This window comes from Polypterus senegalus, chromosome 8, assembly GCF_016835505.1.
Source record: "Polypterus senegalus isolate Bchr_013 chromosome 8, ASM1683550v1, whole genome shotgun sequence".
Taxonomy (NCBI): Eukaryota; Metazoa; Chordata; class Cladistia; order Polypteriformes; family Polypteridae; genus Polypterus; species Polypterus senegalus.
This window is the reverse complement of record NC_053161.1, coordinates 123031719-123055458: the sequence shown is the minus strand read 5'-3', so window position 1 is coordinate 123055458 and position 23740 is coordinate 123031719. Positions and strand designations below refer to the sequence as shown.

The following is a 23740-nucleotide window of genomic DNA, read 5'->3' as shown; positions in this document are numbered from 1 at the left end:
GTACAGCAGACAGAGAATCACTCATTCTCTCTGTAGTGCATGATTATTGTTATTTTTATATTTTACAATGATTAGATACCTGTTAAATAGTTGTTGGTATTGTTTTTAATTATTTAGTGATATGGTTGATGAGATTTATAGGACACTGCATCACTGTATAACATTATAACATTGTTCTTCTTCTTACTTTTATTCTATGTTAATTACTGTTCCCTAATATTAATTATTTATTTTTTCTTTTTTCTCTTTCTTCATCATGTAAAGCACTTTGAGCTACATTGTTTGTATGAAAATGTACTATCGAAATAAATGTTGTTGTATGCCAGGCTAATAAGGCAAAATCCTTTCCTCCTTGCATTCCCGGACTTCCAGGTATTTCTGCTTTCTTTCCTTATGGGTGTTCTCTCTTATTTTTCTGAAACCTCCAACCTATAAGCATGTGACTTACATCTTTGAATAAATGGCAATGCCAAATCGACTATATAATGAGCGAGCATGCCCTGCAATGGAAAAATTTGTCATCCATGGCAGCACCCGATGCTCTAGGATACATAGATTTTCTTCTCCTCATGTTCAATAACAAGTATAGAAACTCCAAAATATAACAGTCTATGTTGTACTTGCACCCCATTCAGGGTTGTTTTATCATTTAATTGTAAAAGTAGTGGATTCAGAGAATGAGCTTGAATGGTCAAAAATGCTCCATCTTTTGCTATGCTGAAAACCATACAATCTGAAAGTATGTTATGCATTCACTACAACAAACCCTCACTCAGTACGACTTAATCAGGGTCAGTAAGGAAAACCACAGTGCAACGTGAACCTGTAGCCTTGTAGATTGACCTCCAATGCTTCAGCCACCAGAAACATTGCAAAGTCTTCTCATCCTTTGTATTAAATGTTAAAGGCCTTTTTGGACTCTTGTGAGAGACAGATAACATTGTTTATTTCAGTTTGATGAATTAATGAAATATTCACAAGTTTTGGTACTACAAAAATTCCTTATTGCACTGCCACTAAAATACATTGAATAAGCGCTAATTTACATTTAGCTGATTGCAGATAACACAGAGGCAATAATAAATCACAGATAATGGCCTGTTAGTATGCATTCTCAATGTTTGGTGATAACAATTCAGTATTTGGCAAGAGCTGACCTTGACAAGAGTGTTTTATGAATATATTGTTTGGCTCTTACACATTATGAGGTTTCTCTCACTTCACCTTTATGTAGTAAAAATTGGAAAAATGACTTTTACTTAAGGAATCCTCTGTTACATCTCTGAAGTGGAATTTTAAAAGTGCCTCAGTCTGTAACAATGCATACTATTTGTAAAGCTCACTGGATTATACAATTTTGCTCTCTTTGTGAAGTGTTCCTAAAAACCTGTATTCAAAATTGCTGGTCATTAACTTACAAGCATCTAAGACAAAAATCAATCTTGCTTTTGTCACATGATTGATTTTAGCTATCTGCCAGACCATTAAAGATAATATTAAGCCAAATCAAAGTAGTTATGCATTCACAAGAGGGTGCAGCATCCTAGAAAGGCTATCAAAATAAATAACCTTCTGTACAGCACATTAGCTACATGGGAAATGTGGAGGAGGTATTGTTAATGTTAAGACATCTTTCTTTATCAAAAGATATGCAGATTGCTTTGGTTCTAAGGCTATCATTAACTAAGGAAAGCTTGGTAAAATAATTCTGTTTTTGACCAATAGGTTTATGAGTTTTGGTTACTCACTGATTATTCTTCTTCATCTCAAACAGGCTAATAAACAGATATCTATCTAGAAAAAATCAAAAATGTGCCACGAAAGAGAGTGAAAAGCAACAAATTCCTTGGTGTGCACCTCGTAGAGAACTGAAGTGGTCTACCTTGTCCTTGACCAAGAAAGCACAGCAGTGACTCCACTTGCTGCACCAGCTGAAAAGGAGAAGTCTTCCATGCCATATCCTCACCACATTATACAGGGGCACCAATGACAGCATTATGACAGTCACATCACCGTCTGGCGTGAGAACAGTGACGCATTTGATCGTAGGTCCATGCAAATGGTTAGTGTGTACTGCAGAGACCATTACTGGGTATTTTCTGTGCTCCATCATGGACATGTTCACAAAGTTCTTCAACTGTAAGGACTCCAGCATTGTGAAGGTCTCCTCCCACAGTCTGTTTTCTTCATTTCTGCTTCCATTCAGCAGAAGGTATCATAGCCTGTGGACCAACACTGCCAGACTGAATAACAGCTTCTTCTTACAGGCAGTGAGGCTCTGAACACAATACTACCCCTGTCCCTATGAGTGTACCATTGGCATAGGCTCATATCTAATACTATTCTGTTCTGCATTTCTTTGCATTTCTTGTCCTTTGAATACTCTCTGTCTATAAAATCATTTTACAATCCCTTCCTTTCAAAGATCCAAGAGGACACTGGGAAAAAGATCTCTCAATTAATATATCAGAAAAGGAGTGGAAAGTAGCAATGCAGAGAATTCACTCGAGCTCCATATGCGCAAAGCATACAATTATACAACTCAAAATTATATATCGAGCACATCTGTCTCGACTAAAACTCTCCAAAATGTTTCCAGGGCATGATCCAACCTGCGAATGTTGCAACCAAGCCCCAGCCTCACTAGGTCACATGTTCTGGGCCTGCTCCAAATTAACATTATTCTGGACAAAAATTTTTAATTACCTCTCAGCCAGCCTTGGACTCACAATCCCTCCTAACCCATTAACAGCTGTGTTTGGGGTTCTTCCAGAGGGGCTTAAAGTGGAGAAGGACAAACAAATTGTGATTGCATTCACTACACTGTTGGCACGCAGACTTATTCTGATAAACTGGAAGAACCCAAACTCTCCTCTTTTAAGTCAGTGGGAAACCGATGTGTTATATTATTGGAAATTGGAAAAAATCAAATACTCAGTTAGAGGATCCGTACAGACTTTTTTCAAAACATGACAGGATCTAATCAGTAATATTTTAAAATAAGTTTATAAAGCACAGAAAATTTATTAATTTAGGTATGTTTACAAGCCTTAAATTTTACGCTGTTTGGCTTGCTCTCTCTCTCAGGGGTGGGGATCGATCTGTTCTTAACATAATTCTTTTTTTGTAAAAACTTGATTGCTATGTATGGATTGTAATAAAAGTAATAATAATAATAAAAAAATGAATTCTCTCTGTCAATATGATGTCAGTTTGTACAAATGTTGTTCCTGGCTGTAAATTCCCTTATGTAAAGTTTCCCACCTCTCTGTATTGTTGTATGGCCATATTTATTATGGGGAACATAATTTCATACATCGGTATAAATTACCAAGGTATGTATATAAATGGTATGACAATAAAACTCACTTGACTTGAACAGACATACCAAGGCCAAATACATTTACTTGAAATCACTGTAACTTTTGGAGAACTCAACAGATATGCGAAAACAATAAACTGAAAGAAATTGTCAAGCAAAAAAGCTTTTAATTAGCAAAATTCCTTGATAACTATTGCACTGTTCATCATACAGTTATGTATACCATAAGTACATTAAAACTAGCCTTTAATGACCAAATTCTAATTTTCTTGTATTTTGATATACTGCTTTGTAAAGTACTATATTTAATATAGTATAATTTAATGAAAAATTCACATTTATATTAGCCATGAAATGAATCATGTGGCGGAAATCTATTATACTGTATGCAGGTGGGTCTCTGGTTATTGTGGTTTTAACTTACAGAAATTCAACTGAGCATGTAAAATGCAAACATGTACCTTTTGAATTGAATTTCAGTCCACTTTCCACTAGCAACTTCAATTTTCTACTTAAGAATGAAGAAAACTATATTTGATGCAGACTAATTTGTAGGTGCCATCACTAATGCTGGGGGATAGTACATCACAGAACATAGTTAAGTCACCATTTTGAATCATATTGTGCTTTCATTTGCATGTGTCAGCAAATGTAACTGTCGCATTTCACTGGTATCCATGCAATAGCCTTTGTCAGAAATAAGCAGGTAGCAGCTGAGTGTTAGAACTGACTGCTTGTAATTCTGAGAGTCCGACGTGTGCCTTCCAGCCATGTCATCTCATTCAGTGTAGCTGCTGGGAGGAGGAAGCAACATCCTGAGTAACTCATCAGCAGAGACAGTGCAATTGTCAGTTAGTACTGCATTTTTGTGCCACCATTACAGTATGTCAAGTCAGATTTTATTTGTCACACATAGTACAATACACAGTAAAATGCTTCATTGCTAAACTCCAAGACTGTGCATTTAAGATGAACACAACAAACAATAACAATAATACATGACTTTATAAAGATCAATAAGAATTATTATGTTCAATATAATTATAAAATGTGTGATAAATTATAAATAATACCTAAATAAATAATTTAATAACTTAATGAAACATAGTTAACAATAGGGCATTGTGTAGTTCTAGACACTTTCCTCAGTCAAGATGTGGACAGACTGAGGAAAAGAGCTCCTCCTCAGTCTCTCTGAATTGGTCTTCAGGCAGCAGTAGGGTTTACCTGACCTTTCCTGTCTTCCAACTCCATGAGGTGATGTATCAGGATGTTTAAGCATGTGGCTGACTACTATACATACCTATGGTTCAAAATCTTATTTTAATTTATTTGTATTTTACCATTTTACTGTGAAATAAGTAAACGAGTAAGCATTTTTTCTGATTTTTGACTGAGACATTTTTCAGTACAAGTTCAGACAGTGAATGTATTATATATTTATATAAAGTAGGTCAGAATTGTGATCATCAGTGTAGGATCTGCAGGGGACAGAAAAAGGAGGGAAACTCCGTCCAGACTGTATCTGTTTGCTCTACCCAATACTTATACTTTACTTCAGCCACTGGTACACACATTAAAAGGCTTCTCCATCATTCCTCAGAGAGTCTGCTGACCTTTGAAGTAGCAGCATGCTTATGTATTTCATTAGAGGTGGTTAACACATCAATAGGCAGAGGACCTGTTTGAAACACCAGCTTTATGTTTTTGCCCTTTGCAAGTTTTTAAAAATATAATATAATTGCCCAGAGCATGTTTATTTAGCATTGAACCCCAGAAGCTAATTGAAGGGTTCACAGGAGGGAATGTCAGAAGACACCAGAGAAGGCAAATGTCCATCAACCTCCTCCACAGCTCTGAGGATACTTATCTGGATGCACATCCTCCACCTTGATCTTCCTCCACCCATCTCCTGACCCTTAATCATACCTACCAGTTTCTATGCCTCCAACTTCATTAAATGAGGTTTCCCTTCTGGGACCTCAACTGTTTTTCATATCTCTTGCTTTGCTTTTCTTCATATTATATTATACTAGCAAAATACCCGCGCTTCGCAGCGGAGAAGTAGTGTGTTAAAGAAGCAATGAAAAGAAAAGGAAACATTTTGAAAATAACGTAACCTGATTGTCAATGTAATTGTTTTGTCACTGTTGTGAGTGATGAGTGTTGTTGTCATATATATATATATATATATATATATATATTTACACACACACACATAAACATATATATATATACATATCTATACATATACACATATATACATACATATATATCTACAAATATACACACACATATATACACACATATACATACATACACACACATATATAAACATATATACATATACATACATATCTACATATATACACACACAGCTATTTCGTATCAGTGCAATACGCTGTTTGTTAAACGGTTGACTCCCCTCTTACGTGCAATAACAAATCAAATCATTCAGTTGTCTTTGCTCATATGTCATTTTAGAGCTGGACGCCTGGCATCTTTTTTTGGCCACAAGTTCGTTTCTGTTTGGTGTGAGGTTCTGTGTTGTGGAGATTCTCAGGATGGATTGCAGGTGCTCATCAGTGAGGCGACTCCTGTGTGCTGTTTTGTTAGTCTTTATCACTGAGAAGAGCTTCTCACACAGATATGTGCTACCAAACATGCACAAGGTTCGAGCCGCATGTAGACGGACTTTTTTTGTTCTTCAAAGTCACCAAAGCGCCGTGCAAACTCAGTGCGCAATAACTCTAGTAAGCAGTAAGTGTTGGCAAGGCAGCTGAAGCGCTGCATTATGGGATCTGTAGTTTATTGTGTTACCAGCGCTTCATATACCGGCTTTAATAACAATAATACAGTATATAAAATGACCTCGGGCCAGATATAATTACACGCCGGGCCGGATGTGGCCCGCGACCCTTGAGTTTGACACATATAGACTAAATAGAACTTGAAAAGTTTATATTATATTATATTATATTATATTATATTATATTATATTATATTATATTATATTATATTATATTATTGTTTGAAAAAAAAACTGAAATATAGAGATATCAGGTAATTGAAAGGAACTACTCTGGGCATCTCTCTCCTGGGAGGATTTGTTTTGCCAATGTGCTCATATCGCTTGTGCATTAGCGGGAGGAAAAGTAAAAGGGATCCTTTTTGTAGAGCTTAGGAGCTAAGCAAGTTTTTCTTTTGAAGTTTTGTTTTGCTGACGTGCTGGCCTCGCTTGTGTTATTTGTGGCTAAGCGAGTTTTCTGTTTCCTTGGAGGCGGAGCCCTTAACTCGACTCCACCTCTCACTTCCAGGCTGGACAGACACACACTTCCATGTGTAGATGTTTATATATAAGACTAGACTAGATTAGATTAGATTAGGTTAGATTATGGTGGTGCAGTGGTAGTACTGTTGCCTTGCAGTTAGGTGACTAGGGTTTGTATCCCAGGTTCTCCCTGTGCGGACTTTGCAAATTTTGTCTTTGTCTGCGTGGGTTTCCTCTGGATACTCCGGTTTCCTCCCACAGTCCAAGGACATACAAGTTTGGTGGACTGGCAGTACTGAATTGTCCCTAGTATGTAGCTGGGTTGGGTGGGTGTGTGTGTGTTTGTGTTCACCTTGCGATGGATGGCACCCTGTGCAGGGTTTGTTCCTGCCTTGCATTCTGTACTAGCTGTGGTAGGCTCCAGCATCCCTGTGTCCCTGTTTGGGACTAATCGGATTAGACAAAGACTGACTGATATTATATTATATAAAGAATTATTTAAAATGTTTTAACACTTAAAACATGAATAATACAAACTCGGGTTAGGGTGAATTTTGGATTATTTTTTAAGCCCAAAGAATGGCCACGCACTAATTATTGCCTATTAGGTGAATGTGTGATACCATAAATCTTTTCATTTGGTTACAAGAATGCAATGCAAATTTAACACCATGTCTCACTACTCTGGAGCTCAGTAGCATTTACTTATTGTAGGACTGGATTCTATCATGCACAACTTAACACACAAATATCCAAACATGCTGTCATTTTTCTTGAAAATGTTGGTGTCAGCTAGAAAACATGATGAAGCACTTGTATGCTCCGATGCTTAACATATACAATATAATAAAATATTTCTAACTCTAAACAGGACTATACGAGGTCATCCCAAATGCTAATAGCATTTAGCCAGGCCTATGAATGCTAATGCTTTTTACTGTATTGTAAGTCTAAGATGTTTTCTCCTAGGGCTACAAATGCTCTTGCCAAGCTTTGGACCCCCAGTGGCACACTAAATAATATTAATAAAAATGCATATGATTCCTGTTATTTATTACAATGAATAACAAATGAGCAGACATTCCTTTTTATACACTTCTTAATATTGTATTTTGAAAAACAGCAGCTTAGCAGAGTAAGTATAATTAGCTTATGTCTTACAAAACACTGAAAGAATATAAGGTGTGTTCAAATATTTTGCTGTCCCTTATCTGTTTTAATCTGTTTTTATCCAAAATAATACCAAGCATAAGTTTTACTACTGTGTTTAGTTTTTAAATAATAATGTAAGATAAATAAATAGAGAAGACCATAAAATAACAAAGGAACAGCTGAAATGAAGCCTTGTTGCTAGCCTTCCAAACCTTTTGATTTTTTTTTATCTATAGTGATGGTTTTCCTACCCACACACCCCACAAAGTACCAATTAAAGGTGTTCTCCCTTTCTCCATATCAGTCCTTTAACAATAGCCCATCCTTCTCCTGCAAGTGATGCTTTGTTGCCATTTTACCTCTCCACTTTAGGTTCAAGGCACCTGTGAATTGAGGCAGCTTTCAGTCATGTCCTAAAATCACTTTTGGGATCCGTCTTTAGTTAAAGCCAAGTATACAGATCCTGTTGTTTATCATTGACATCTCTACAGCACCGAGCCTTGCATAGCTCTTTAAAGACTGGGTGCCTCAGGCAAAGTCCCAGCAGTGTAATGATTGTGATCCGTTCTCTAATAGGAGGTCAAGAACTGGCACTCTCTCCTTGGGAGGTCTTTATATGCAAAATTGGTTGAGCCCTTGTCCAGGCCAGTCCCTGGAATGTTGGTGCCCTACTGCACTGTATACCTAATATATTATATTCTCTTGCCATATATTGTAGTGTGAGATATGCACATTCTTCCAATGCCTATGAGAAATGTTCCCAGAATATGTTGCTTTTTCCACCCACAAACCATAGCTGCACATGTATGGTTATTTGGAGATTCTAAACTAGTGATGTGTTTGTATATGTGCACTATATAAATGGCCCTGAGCTAGACTGACACCCTACTCAGCAAAGCTACAGTATGTTCTGACATTGCACCCAATGCTATAATACTAGGCTGTGGCCCACCCACAACCCTGAATTGATAAAAAGTTTGAATTATCCATCCACCCATCTATTTTCATAACCACGTATCTGAAGCAGTATAGCAAGGAAGCTGGAGCCTATCCCAGTAAGCACTGGGCACAAGGCAGGAACAATCCCTGGACAGGATGCCGGGGTATTTATGGGTGAAAACACATACACACACACATTAGGGGCCAATTTAGTATCTCCAGTCCATCATGTCATAAAACTGCTGGAGAAAACTGAATCACCCGACTGATACCATAGGCTCCATGCTACAAGGCTGCAGCTCTCCCATTGCATCACTGTGTTGCCCTGTTACTATACTATACTATACTGTAATCCCAGCTACTGAAGATGTAAAACACCATAAAATGTATCCACAGTTTTAACCTTTACTAACAAAGGATAAAGTACTGCATAAACTACTTTGAATTTCCATGCAGCTGTCCTATTTATAACATAAAATATGCATCATTTGAGTACTTGTTACTGCATTTGCATACTTTAAAACAAAGACAGATGCTGTAAAGGGAAAAAAGCATAACAAAGAACAAAGCTGTTAACAAGTAGAGCTTGTTCCTCAGTGACAGCATATAAATAAAAAAGTGCTGTTTTCATAATGTTACTCTGCAAATCTGCACAAATCCTGTGCATGTGAGAAACTAGTTGATGACTTCAAAACTACTATTTTATTTTAAATTGTGTCATTTGGCATGGCTTTTTACATGTTGTCATGCACAAATATCACAAAAATTTCTCATGTGCCCAATGCAATTTTAAGAGCAGCGTTAATGTTGTGTGTGGTGTCAATACATTGACGAGATTCCTAACTGACATATTGGTATATGTTATATGAGGTAATAGCCAGAGCTTTGTTTGCTTGATCAAGTATATAATATTAGGAAAGAGAGCAACATGATTGTAAATGTTGTCTCACAGCACTAGGTTTGAATCCCAGGTTTGGTTTGGACATTTTCCTCTGGGTCCTCTAGATTTCATGCCACATCCCAAAAATGTGCTGCTTTGGTTAATTATTAAAAATCTGCATAACTAAAACTGACGGGTAAACTTTAAATACATTGAGAATGCACTGGGGGCAACTCATCGATACCTATAACAGAGTTACTTTAAAAACAAAAATAATTTTATGCCCTTATAGAGTATATAAACAATTCCATCAGAAAAATATACACTGTATATACTGTAGGGACACAAGCATATAAACTTTATGGACTGTATGTAAAGTATACAATATACTCACATATATATGTATGTGTATATATGCAAATGGTCATTAAAAAGAGCAGCCACTACAGTCTCTCTGTCTGTCACTATTTTAATACTGAATTATCATTCAGAAATATACACATCTTTATCTGAACCATGGACAAAGCTGAAGAACCAAGATGTCAGCAAAACACCAAACAGTAACCATTTCCACTTTTGGAACAGTGTCTCTCAATCTGAAGTTGATGGGCAAACTGTCTTTACAGTAGTGCAAAGTCAAGTTAACATTTCTGCAATGTTTTTCTGTATGTTGTCCTTTGTACATGTTTGAGGGCTGACAGTTGGTTATAAAAAAAAGGGATCTGGGAGGTGATCCTTTGTCTTATTTGGTATGAGATATGTGGCTCTGTCTTTTGTGCATCACTCCCACATGTATTGATTTATGAAAACCATTTGTAGATACTATACTCTGCATTAGAAAAGTACATTGCGGCGTTAGATAGATAGATAGGGTAACTGCTATCTATCTATCTATCTATCTATCTATCTATCTATCTATCTATCTATCTATCTATCTATCTATCTATCTATCTATCTATCTATCTATCTCATAGTGCCTTTCATATCTATCTATCTATCTATCTATCTATCTATCTATCTATCTATCTATCTATCTATCTATCTATCTATCTATCTATCTCATAGTGCCTTTCATATCTATCTAGCTATCTATTTATCTGCATAACACTCTCTTGCAATAACAAGGTATTTTACATTTTTGTTTGTCAATACATATAATAAAAAAGCAAAAAAAAAACAAAACATTATTATACGCTTTTCAGAAAAGCTGAGGCAGTTCTTTCCATTTCAACTACTTGCAAATTTTGTGACAGATACAATATAGACAGGTGATAGCAGAAAGAAACAATTGAGCCTGGCAATAAAAGAGAATAATTATAGGTGCAAATGAAGACAAATCAAGCAGATAAATCTAACCCACTAGCAGCTGCTTCACAGTCTTTGTGTTGGGATGAAAGGTTGAGTAGTCTATAATTACGGATGGCCTTTTTCTCTTGAACAAATCAGATTGCTATTTGTATCTTGTAATCCCATCATTGTAGTTTAAGTGTGCTGCTAAAGCAACATGCAGGTTTTGTGGTGGTGGTGATAAACTACTCTGTTCTGCCATTTTCTTATACTATGTACCTATCCTGTAAAACAGGCAACTTATAAAAAGTGTACACTTGAAACATTTTCTAATTTCGACTTTCATGCTCATCAAGCTTTTCTGGCCTTAACTTATCATGAAATTAATGATTTCTACTGTTTGCGAATAGTATGACCCCCCCATTACCTGATGTTAGTGTGCTTTACTATCAACCAGCAAAAAAACATCCAGGAAATCTGCCAGAGGAGCAGTGCTGTTTATTGTTGTTTTGGATGGCTCTTTTTGTTATTGTATTGGTATTTTAGTATTTATACTGACTGTAGTTCTACAGTTGATCACTTTTACAACAGTTCAATTACAAAGATCACAGCTGTATATACTGCATTTACTTTTAGATGTCAAAATGCTGCTGGTTAGAATAACTTGGACAAATATAGCAGAGAAAGATCAAAGGAGACAACCACCCTTTATGCATAGCAAAACAGCAGCATTTTTGGCACCTCCTAATGAGCAGAGGGACAGAGCTTCGGCCAATATGTGTATGACAGAAACAAACCCTTCAGAGGGCATCAGAACAATGGTGATGAGAACAGGTCATTAAGCCCAACAAGCTTGTCCATCCATATTCACCTAGTTTGTCTAAAATAACATTAAATCAAGATTTGAAGGTCCAGCATTCCAACACACTACTTGGTAATTTGTTTCATGTGCCCATGTTTTTTGCAGGAAGAAAAACTTTGTAATATTTGTGCCAACTCTTCTCTTAACAGGTTTTCAACCATCTCCCCAAGCTCTTGTTGTAGAATTTATTTTAAAGTAACAACTGGGATCCACTTTGCTAATTTTCTTCATAATATTTGCTTATTTAAAGTAAAAGGGTTCAATTCCTTCATTTTCTCCACATATCTCATACCTCTTAGATCTGAGATCAGACTAGTTGCTCTTCTCTGGACTTATCTGCAACAACTTTTTTGTAATACAAAGACCAAAACTGTGCACAGTGCTCCAGGTGAAACCTCACTTGTGTGTCATATAACTTAAACGTTACCTCCTTTGACGTGTGCTCCATGCATTTTGCTATCCTTGATCGCTTCTGTCTTGATTTAGATAGTGATGAATCCACTATGACTAGGTCCTTCTCATGAGGTGTACTTTCAAGTTTCAGACCTCGCGTTGTGAATTCAAATCTAACATTTTTACTTCCTACATGTAATAATTTACATTTACTTAAATTGAATTGTATCTGCCACAAATCTGCACAAGCCTGTATGCTGTCCTAGGCCCTCTGTAACAGTTTATCAGATTCTACCTTATCTGCCTTTCCATAAAGTTTGTTATCATCGGAAAAATGAATCAACACATTGATTAAATTCTTATCCAGAGCATGTTAGAAAGAGCAGAGGCCCCAGCACTAATCCCTGAGGGACAACACGTTTATCATCACCTAATTCTGAAAAAGTCCCCCTCACTATAACCCTTTGTTTTCTGTGTTTGACACAATTTTGTATCCACCTACACACCAAACCTTGAATTTCTACTTCTTTTTGTTTGCATTAACCCAGCACAGGACACAAAAATGAAAATTCACTCACTCACCCAGTGCAAATTATGATTAACAAATCCTTGTTAATTGGAATGTAAGAGAAAATTAGAGGAATCCCATGTGAATATGGAAAGAACATACAAGTACATTGAAGGCACACCACTAGGGTATTGGGTCGGAGTCTAAACAAAAGCTATGAGGCACCTGTGTTAACATTTATTCTAATTGCAGTAATACAGTATATGTACATTGTACACCCACAATGGACAGTAACTGAGGGGCAGACTTGGCTCACACCAGATGGATATCTCTCGACTGTCAAGAAAGGGTTCAGGTGTTTCCCAGGAAGGTGTAGAGAAGGTACTGAGAATGAAAAGGTCTAGTTAGCCCTGCTCTGTGTTCTGCTACTGCAGCCTTCATTAGGTAGAGTGATAAACAATGATAATGATAATAATGGTTTTATTTTGCATAAATAATATAGGTTTGACAAACTTGGGAAATCTGTGTAAGATTCAAACTGAAAAGGGTACTTTGTTTAAGCACCAGTTCAGAGGTTTTTTCTTTAAGCTCTACTAGCTGGCTTGGAGGCACTTTACTTCTGTGGAGTCATTTTTAAATTTTTTTTTCCATAGCCAAGAGACATGCTGCTAGTTCAATTGGCCAGTTTAAATGGTTATTAACTGTATGTGCCCAACAACCAATTGGCACCCTGCTCAGTTTTCCACTGTTACCAGGATACCCTCTGGCTTACACTGGACTTGAACATCGAAGGAAGGCTGAGTTAACACTTTAGATGGATTATTCTTCTGTACTATTTGAAATACCTTATGGTGAGACTCACTTTGAAAGATGGCACAAACTGATGGTGCTGGACAACTTTTCTCCAAGTTGAACCTGATCAGAGCTCATAATGATGGCAGAATTACACTTGTTTGGAACGATGTATCACACCTGATCAGTAACAATTCTCTTTAGAGTAAAATATAAACCATATGGAAAGTCCTCTATTTGAGACTAAATCAGTGGTTTGAAATAACTAGATAAAAAATAATTACATTTAGTTGCTTGCTTTAAAGTCTTTATGTTTGACTTCATTTATTAGGTTTTAGTCAAAAAACTATTAAAAGTTTTTGAAAATAAAAAGCATTAAAAGTGCTGAAAATAATTTAGTTCTGCTTGGCAAAAAATACAACTTAGTGAAATATAAAGATAAAACAGATCATGTGATTGGCAGCTCTGTAGATGACTCAAAAGGCCAAAATTTGAATCCTGAATTCTTCCAAATCTAAAAAAAAGGATGCAATATGTATACATTTGTCCATTTTCTGAGCCTACAGCCCTTATTCTATTACAGAGTCACTACAACATTGTGCACAAAGCAGGAATCCACCCACGCTGGGGCAGTATAGAAAAGTCAATGAAAGTAACCATCTTAAAGGTAAATGGAATACAAATGGGAAATGTTACCACAAAGATTCAATAAACCTAGAAATGTATAAGCAAAGACATGGGGAGGGCTCTGAAGTAGCAGCACTCTTCAATTCTCCAACCCGTCTCTATATTAAAAATGACCAACTTTCTATATAAGAGTCCCTTCGTGTATATGTTATGTCTGTAAATCTTAGTCAAACACCAAAACAGTTATCATTCAACATTCCTGTGAACTGCAATGAAAAAAATTTTATTCTGCAGGTTATCAGAGAAAATATAAACAAATATATACAAATATAAACAAAGCCTAAAACAGAGCTTAAATGTATGATACTATAAAGGCAATAATGATGCTTGCTGCTACTTTAAAAATTAAGCTCTTTACTGAGGGAGCACAAATGGAACCTGGCAGGCTACATTTCACACAGAGTATCCAAAACATTTCATTGCAATGAGCTGCACATATTCTGAACCAGCTATCATGTTGCATTGTTAAATGTAGTGCCTTGATGATCTTTGACACTTTGTGACTATAAAAACAATAGATCTTTTCTTACTCTATGACCAACTGGTAAATCACAATAAAAAGGAACCTGTCAGCAACCTTTGAAATTGCTCTTATCGGATTCTAATTCTGGCTACATCCAGAACTTTCAAAAGGCTGTTTAGTCTGCTAGGTAATCCTTGTAAATGCTCAGAAGCGTAAGTATTGAGATTGTTTGTTCCATGAATCTGAATTTCAGTCACACCTCCTTTAATTAAGGCAGAGACAATAAGAAAAGCAGACAGAACGATCTGCTCGCCGTATCATAATGGCGCCTTGGGGATTGTGTACTTTTATTCTCCACTCTCTGATTGATTGAAGCACCAAGGGACTCAGTGAGGATGCATCTGAGCAGAAGCAGGCTGAAACACCCGCAGTTACAGAGGTCAGCACTCCATAACAATGCCAGCTAGTAACAAATTGGAAAACAATTGGAAGCATTCAGTCCTATATATATATTCTCAAGGGCAGCTAATAATGCAGTCCAAACCCATTAGAAAAACCTCAGAGAGCTTGTTTCTGGAGTGAGGAGAATACATTCTCAGTTTCAAACTACCATGAAGCTTTTTCAACAGACAAAGTTTACAATTCAGGCTTTGCTTACTACAAAAAACCAATCTGATATTAAATGGCTCGTATATCGCTGCCTTGATGTCAGATAGAAATACTTCAAATGAACACTTATTTGCTATATGTCTTAAATGTCTGAAGGGTTAAGATGATGTACTCTGACCTTGCTAAATCATTTTTAGCATTCTTCACTTGAAATTGAGGCTATCCTTGGCTGTCAAGTCTGAATATATTATAGTGCTTTGAGCTGCTGTCCACCCACACAAATAGAAAACATACAGTCATGGCAGCCAATGGCAGAAGGAGGCGATTGTACTTCAGTCACACTTTTTAGTATAGTTGTTCAAGTTCTGTGCATTTCAAATAAAGTATTAATTCAAGTCTGGCATTACCCATAATCCCTTTACCAACTAAATACATTTTGCAGCATGTGGTTTTACAATTGCTGGAGTATGTAAAGTGGAATATCATTCTGAAAATGTATCAATAATATCATGATAGCCAAAAATCACATATAACACAAACTATTTGTTCATTGTTATTAATTTATTCATTAATTTTCTTTATATTTTGTCACATACCATGTTATGCTATGGTTTGTGAAAAGGTTCAACAAAGACTATCCTTCATTTACTTACAAAAGACAAATTCCCTGCTAGTCTCAGTGTAGAAACAGGACCAAAGTGAAAGAAAAATAGTAAAGCAACTTTTAATAACTTCATATCATATTCTTGTAGCTACAAATATAGGGTATACATCAAAGGTGAAGGGGGCTGCTAAGTGTTTAGTAATTGCCTTAATTAAGAAAATCAGATTTCTGCTTTCATTATGGCCCTTCCTGACAATCATCAGAAAACAGTAATTGTACATATTTTGGCTTTTTAGAACAATCTATTTAGTCCATATTATACTTTTTTTTTTCTTTTCATTGCAAGATAGTGTGGTACTTCTTTAAAAGAATATCTAAAAAATGAAATGCTACTTGTGAAACCTGATTTCTAAAAAGGTGTTTACGATGAGAAGAACATTGAGAATGACACTGCTAACAAACAGGAGAAATTTTAAAAATTTGCAATATAAAATACAGAATACCTCAGTATTGAACAGGAAAGAATCAGCAAAATTATTATGATTTTTTATTTATTTATATTTAATGTTAAGTAGTCCTTAAGGAATTACCACTAGTGTATACTTCTTTGTAAATCTGTATGTGAAGCTTCTTCAGTTTCACCATTTAAATCAGATTTTATTAGTGCACATTGTGGAGCATTTGACACAGAAAATAAAGCCTCATAGCAGATATGCGTGTAAGACGCTCCCTAATGGTCAAAGTCATCAATGGACAAAGAGTGTTTAGTTTTCTGTTTCTCCTGTAGATGATTAAAAAACTAGTCAACTGAAAAATAAAAGCAAATAGTTTTTTTTTAATTGAAAAAAGAAAAAAAAGTTAATGCTATCTTACAAAAATATTCTCCAGGCTTTTTATTGCAGCTGTTTAAAGTAATGCTTTCATATTCAGCTTGTCAGGCTGCCCCTAACTGCAAGTCCACTTGTCCCTTCACTTGTAAATCTGCATACCAACTTGCTCACCTTACTTTGACTAGTTTACTTCTCTTCACATCATGCCAATGATCTTTTTTTATTCTGAGATGGCTGGGCCCTTTTTCACCTCAAGGTAAGATTACAGAACGCTATTCATAAATGAAGCAATTTAAAAGCACATTGAAATTACACTTTGACTGTACACTACAGGCTCCTGGTGAAGCAGGTGTCTCTTTGTCTAACAGTGCAGTAGGTAATGCTTATATGAAGCTGGTAGTTTTATATAAAAATTTTTTAAAAATATTTTTTGTGTATGGCATACAGTTTCATTGAAAGTTATAGCCAATGAAAAATAAATAAATAAATAAAAATAAATATAATGTTGTGTGTGATTTGGAAGCATGGGTGTTATCAATAGTAACCAGCAGAGACTGCATGACGCCAATCTCCGAGCATCCAACTTTTAGATTGCTTCTATTAGAGCCAAACTGATGTATCATCACTCACCTGATAAGCCACCCACGTCCATTTTCTTCAGGTTCTTTGCTTCCAGAATGACAACAGTCAGCTTGCCAGCGGTAGGCACGTAACGGAGTGAGAAACAAATATCACCCAGCTTCTCTTGCTGTGAAAAATATTAGAAATAAAAAAGTTAGTTTTTAGTGAATGCAGGCATAAATACCAGCATCTAGTATTTGATCATCCCATCAATATTTAAACATTTTCTCTATGTACTACAAGTTACACTTCTTGATTTATTTCACTGATCAGCATAATTAAAAAGGACCAAAGTTTCACTGTTTACAAGACTGTAGACCAAACCTCTTGTCATTTGTTCATATAATTGTTTAGATAATTATTACATAAAGGTCACATTATGTTAAGTAATAATGACCAAAATTAAGCACTGGGCCCGTAACTTGAAAGTTCATTTTGTTAACGATGCAAATTATTGGTCATTATGCAACAGGAAGACAATTGTCCAAAACAGAGAACAAGAAAAGAGGTCACCTGGAATTAATATATGATGCTTAACCAGGAGACATTCATGTTTTCATTGCAATTCTTTAGACTTTATCAGCAAAGAAATAGAGCTTCATTGAAAGTTTGTCTTCCTGAACAGAGTTAAATGATTTTATTTGCATAGTAATGCACAAATTCATGTAGCGAAAGAGGCTGTAATGTAATATGACACAGTTACCTTTGGTTTCTATTATATTAAAAAAGTGATTTTTCTCAAATTGTGTTGCAATCCATTCTTCATATATTATAACATTATTTGATGTGGTGTTTACCATATACTGTAAAATGTACAATTTAAAGAAAAAAAAAATGGTTTAACTGAAAGCATACTTTATAATTTGGTACTTGTAAAACAACTTGTCAGCCACGTGCTTACATAAGACCAGGAGTACTTTGCATATCAGCTGGGATCTTCACGGTTATTAACATATTAAATGCTAAATATAGGTCTGAAAATATTTTTGTTACATTTTCTTTGTGATTTTTTAAAGCCGAATCCCATGGTGTACGAATGATAAATTACAGCATATATTTATTAGCTTAGCTTTTTGAAGTTGTTTCACATTCCAGTAAGGCTTCTTTTTGACAAGTGTCAATTTATTTTATTCTCAAAAACTTATTCTTATAGAAGACTCAACCTAATTATTTTCTCAGCTGTTAAGGTAGCAAGTGTACTTAAACAAAAGCTTTTACTTTATTGCCATAAACATATCACCTGTAGGATATTATATACAGAAACCTGTTTTGTGTTTGTTTTAACTTCATTAAGCTGGTTGGGTTTGGCTTTATCTGTAACCATTTAAAGTATTGGATTACCATCAGATTAAAAAAGAAAGAATGGAAAACAATGACTTGTCTCAGTTTCTTCGATATTTGCCAATTGTTAAAGCATTTCTAGCTGTCTGTCTCTCACATTTATAGCCTTTATTAAAAATCCTCACTTTCAACCTCATCATGTCATTTGGAGATCTATTATCTTCAAAGTCACCATTCAATTACAAACATTGGCAAGTTGTTAAACTCCTTCAGAGCAGATTTCTCAGAATCTAAAATACTAATGCGAGGTTTCCTTTTCATGTTGTGGGGCTAAAAAAGCATAGTCCACTACCAGATACTCTCTATTTCTCCAAACCCCAGAAGATGGTGCTGTTCATTTGGCTAGACACATGCATACTGTACATGGATATTTTTACATTGTGTTTTAGTGTTTTCTGCTTGCAGGATCAAAACAGCATTTAAGCACCTACCATAAGTTGCTCTCTTATATAAATGATAGATCAGTAATAAAAAAGTAACACTAAGATGCGGCTGGAAGTCTTAATGTGATAGAATCAGTTTTTGCAGCATACATAACCATTTTTCAGTGACTGATGAATAGGCTGCGTGATTGGAGTGGACAAGAGGTATGAATAAGGGGTTTAGCCACAGTTAAATATCAGTCCTTCTTCAGTTTTTTTCAAGTGGAATGTGAATGGTTTGGCTTTATTAGAAGTATATATGACTTTCTTTGTAAAAAAAAGGAATAGAGAAGACCACAAATAGTCTGCTACAGTTTCTGTTTCTTCTTGTTGAATGCTACAACATATCCAGGAAGCAGGGAGACCTCAGACAGAGGATTTCAGTTCCAAGAACAGAACATGTTTAGCGGAAATGAGACAAATAAGACGTATCCAACAATAATAGTTTGATTCTAACTGTTCTGAGACAGCAAGAGAAAGATAGGGAAAAAGAAAGAAACATAACTCCAGGTAATAATGACCTTCAATTTCTGGCCTGACTGAGATTTCTGCTATGAAGAGCTAATTAGTTGAGGCCATGATGCAGCATGCACAGGAGGTTGCTACTGGAAGACCGAGAGAAGTTTTGGGAGTATGCAGTGATTACTGCGTGTTGCCACATCCACCGCATAACAAACCACTCGGATTGGGACCCAAGTGCAACTATGCAAGGGGTGACACCTCAACACCACACTGGAACAGTGTGAGGATTTTTACAGTGGCTGGAGTGACAATCCTGCCATAAACCCCTGAGTTTTCCATGCAAGTTGGAGGACCTGCTGGATGTAGATTAACATCATACTCTGGATGAAGCAATTGCAGGTTAAGGGCCTTGCTCAAGGCCTAGTGGAATAGTCCCTTCTGGTGTTTACAGGATTCAAATCAGCAACCTTCTGATGCTGGCATGGATCCCTAGCCTCAGAGCCAGCACTCCACTACTGGAAGGAAACGGTCTAACTCACCCATTCCATGTCTTAGGCGACTCATAATATTATCACTTTGTCAGTTCCAGGTTCAAGTATAAAGATGCCGCAGGGATGAATAGCAATGGTATAATAAGGGGTTGGGTGTAGGGGAGCTACTGGTCAGAATGGAGGATAGGGAAAACAGTTCAGTTTCTTACTGCCCTGGCTTTTAAAATGTTGGTTGGTATCTAGAAAGCATTTCCTCCAGTTATGATCAGGATACATCTTTGTTATGCGTCCACAATTTTCAAAGTTTAGTGTTACCTGGAAGTAGCATAAGGGTTTAAAGGATGTCTACTAACTAAGGAAGACTGAATTGAAAGTTCTGAAAGAGCTCTCTAAAAATTAAAGGGTAAAGAGCTCAGGAACTGAACAAAGAACAAAGAGAGACTAGGCATTTAAATGTCTTTATAGGGTGTCCAGCTGCTTAAAAGCTACCCTGGTTCGTAATATTTTATATGTTCTCTTCTCTTCTTTGTAATCATGCTTGTTTGTATAAAGCATGTTTTGTAATTTGACTTTTATTCACTTTGTTTTATATTTTATGGGTTGTGGAGATGCACATTTTTTCCATCCAATTTTCCACACACAATCAATGACAAGTTATTAATTCTTCATTATCAATTCATTTATCAAGCATGTGAAAAAAAATATTAGAAAGAATATACAGAAGTCCCGAAATTCAGATAAAACCAAGGCCATTAAGGTACGTAATTGTCGTAAATGGTATCAATAGGAATTTTCTGGAGTATTGAATATTAAAACTTTCCTCTTTATATTGCGGAGTACACTGTTTGAAAAATATTTTAATCTTGTGTATTAAAACTCAGATAATGCAACAAACTTCGTAACTAAGAGAGTTAAGGCAATGTAACTGCACAAAATGTTCTTGTCAAAATTATTTGAAAGCCTGTTCATATAAATGGGGTGCAAACTGTTTAGAAATGAGTGATAATAAGTGACAAAGAAAAAGATACTCGATTTACATAATGAGCACTTCTCTTCAGATTAATGATACATTTCCCAAATAGAAGGTTTAGCATATGAAGCAGAGAATGCTTGATTATTACATATTCAAGAACTGTATATTTGCCAAAGCAATTATTGAAAAATGGACTTAGCTTTCAAAAGAATTATAGAAATGATCATCAGGTTCTTATCCTTTGATTCCAGGCCAACTGGCTACCAAGCTGTTGTGCAGGACGTACAGTATGACTGACTTAGCAATCAAACCAATCTCATATGCTGTGCATTGAAATAAAGGTGCATATATTTGAGGTGCAGTGTCATGGAAGAGAGATACATACATTATGTTTTTAATGAGAGAATGCCTTTTTTTGACTTAGGTCACATACCTTAGGCCAGATAATAAGGATGAGACCTGACTTGCACCTTCCACCTTTCACCAATGTCAGTTATCTGAATTGAGCATACAGTGTACAGTTATTATCTTGGTTATACAAAAAAACAATCACATTAACACATCTGCTTATTATGTTTTGTTTTCCTTTTTTATACCTTTATTTGCAGTAAGGTCACTGCTTCACCATTTACATTACATTTTGGAGAAGCATGTTCTTTATTTCAGCTCCTCATTTTGCTACACATGTTCTTCCTACACTTTTCTATGAATGATGTTGTAACAGATGGTTGTGCACAGAGAGTACTTTAAGACTAAATTCTTTTTGTGACTTGCGATTAAAAAAATAAAACTTCTTAGGGAACTCTTTTGCCATACAGACGTGCTTGAAGGTTTGTGATCCTTTTAGAATTTTCTATATTTCTGCATAAATATGACCTAAAACATCATCAGAGTTTTACTCTAGTCCTAAAAGTAGATAAAGAGAAACCAGTTAAACAAATGACAAAAATATTATACTTGGTCATTTATATATTGAGGAAAATGATCAAATATTAAATATTTGTGAGTGGCAAAAGTATGTGAACCTCTAGGATTAGCAGTTAGTTTGAAGATGAAATTAGAGTCAGGTGTTTTCAATCAATGGGATGACAATCAGGTGTGAGTGGGCACCCTGTGTTATTTAAAGAGCTGGGATCTATCAAAGTCTGCTCTTCACAACACATGTTTGTGGAAGTGTATCATGACACGAACAAAGGAGATTTCTGAGGACCTCAGAAAAAGAGTTGTTGATGCTCATCAGGTTGAAAAAGATTACAAAACCATCTTTAAAGAGTTTGGACTCCACCAATCCACAGTCAGACAGATTGTGTACAAATGGAAGGAATTCAAGACCATTGTTACCCTCCCCAGGAGTGGTCGGCCAACAAAGATCACTCCAAGAGCAAGGCGTGTAATAGTTGGCGAGGTCACAAAGGACCCCAGGGTAACTTCTAAGCAACTGAAGGCCTCTCTCACATTGGCTAATGTTCATGTTCATGAGTCCACCATCAGGAGAACACTGAACAACAATGGTGTGCATGGCATGGTTGCAAGGAGAAAGCCACTGCTCTCCAAAAAAAACCATTGCTGCTCGTCTGCAGTTTGCTAAAGATCACGTGGACAAACCAGAAGGCCATTGGAAGAATGTTTTGTGGATGGATGAGACCAAAATAGAACTTTTTGGTTTAAATGAAAAGCGTTATGTTTGGAAAAAGGAAAACACTGCATTCCAGCATAAGAACCTTATCCCATCTGTGAAACATGGAGTTGGTAGTATCATGGTTTGGGCCTGTTTTGCTGCATCTGGGCCAGAGGACGGCTTGCCTTCATTGATGGAACAATGAATTCTAAATTATATCAGAGAATTCTAAAGGAAAATGTCAGGACATCTGTTCATGAACTGAATCTCAAGAGAAGGTGGGTCATGCAGCAAGACAACGGCCCTAAGCACACAAGTCGTTCTACCAAAGAATGGTTAAAGAAGAATAAAGTTAATGTTTTGGAATGGCCAAGTCAAAGTCCTAACCTTAATCCAATCGAAATGTTGTGGAAGGACCTGAAGCGAGCAGTTAATGTGAGGAAACCCACCAACATCCCAGAGTTGAAGCTGTTCTGTACGGAGGAATGGGCTAAAATTCCTCCAAGCCGGTGTGCAGGAATGATCAAAAGTTACCAGAAACGTTTAGTTGCAGTTATTGCTGCAAAGGGGGGTCGCATCAGATACTGAAAGCAAAGGTTCACATACTTTTGCCAATCACAAATATGTAATATTCAATCATTTTCCTTAATAAATAAATGACCGAGTATAATATTTTTGTCTCATTTGTTTAACTGGTTTCTCTTTATCTACTTTAGGACTGATGATGTTTTAGGTCATATTTATGCAGAAATATAGAAAATTCTAAAAGGTTCACAAACTTTCAAGCACAATTGTAGATTTTTGACTTCATTTTGTGGTTGGCATTTTGGATATTTGTCTTTACATGTTATATAGCCCAACTTGTTTACTGGTAGTGCTATGCAAATTCTTCATATGAAGACATTTGTTAGTTTCTGCTGCGCTTAAAAAAAACAAAATTGTCTAAATGGGCATGGATGGTGATGTTTTAAAATGATTTTGGAGATTTAAACAAAAATATAATATAAACATGTCTGAATTTTATGATTTAGAAGAATGCCATGGTTGTATATTATTTTATTTGTTTTGCAACATCTGCCTTTAATTATACACAGTATAGATAATCAGTTTACTGAACAGGTAGTCTACATTATCAATTGGTACTCATATTTTTTTATACCTGACAATCTTAACCTATGCTTTAATTTAAATAATAATAACTAATAGAATAAAC

The 23740-nt window shown here is 35.9% G+C and overlaps 1 protein-coding gene across 9 annotated transcripts in view; it reads right to left on the bottom strand.

The window, feature by feature from the left end:
* The window catches only part of syt1a (synaptotagmin Ia), a 1201488-nt gene that overhangs the window by 65102 nt on the left and 1112646 nt on the right, over positions 1 to 23740 (bottom strand). For all 9 annotated transcript variants that reach the window (XM_039761735.1, XM_039761726.1, XM_039761732.1 and 6 more), the window contains one exon: positions 17230 to 17347. In XM_039761735.1, the coding sequence (XP_039617669.1) occupies positions 17230 to 17347 (118 nt within the window). The remainder of the gene's footprint in view (positions 1 to 17229; positions 17348 to 23740) is intronic.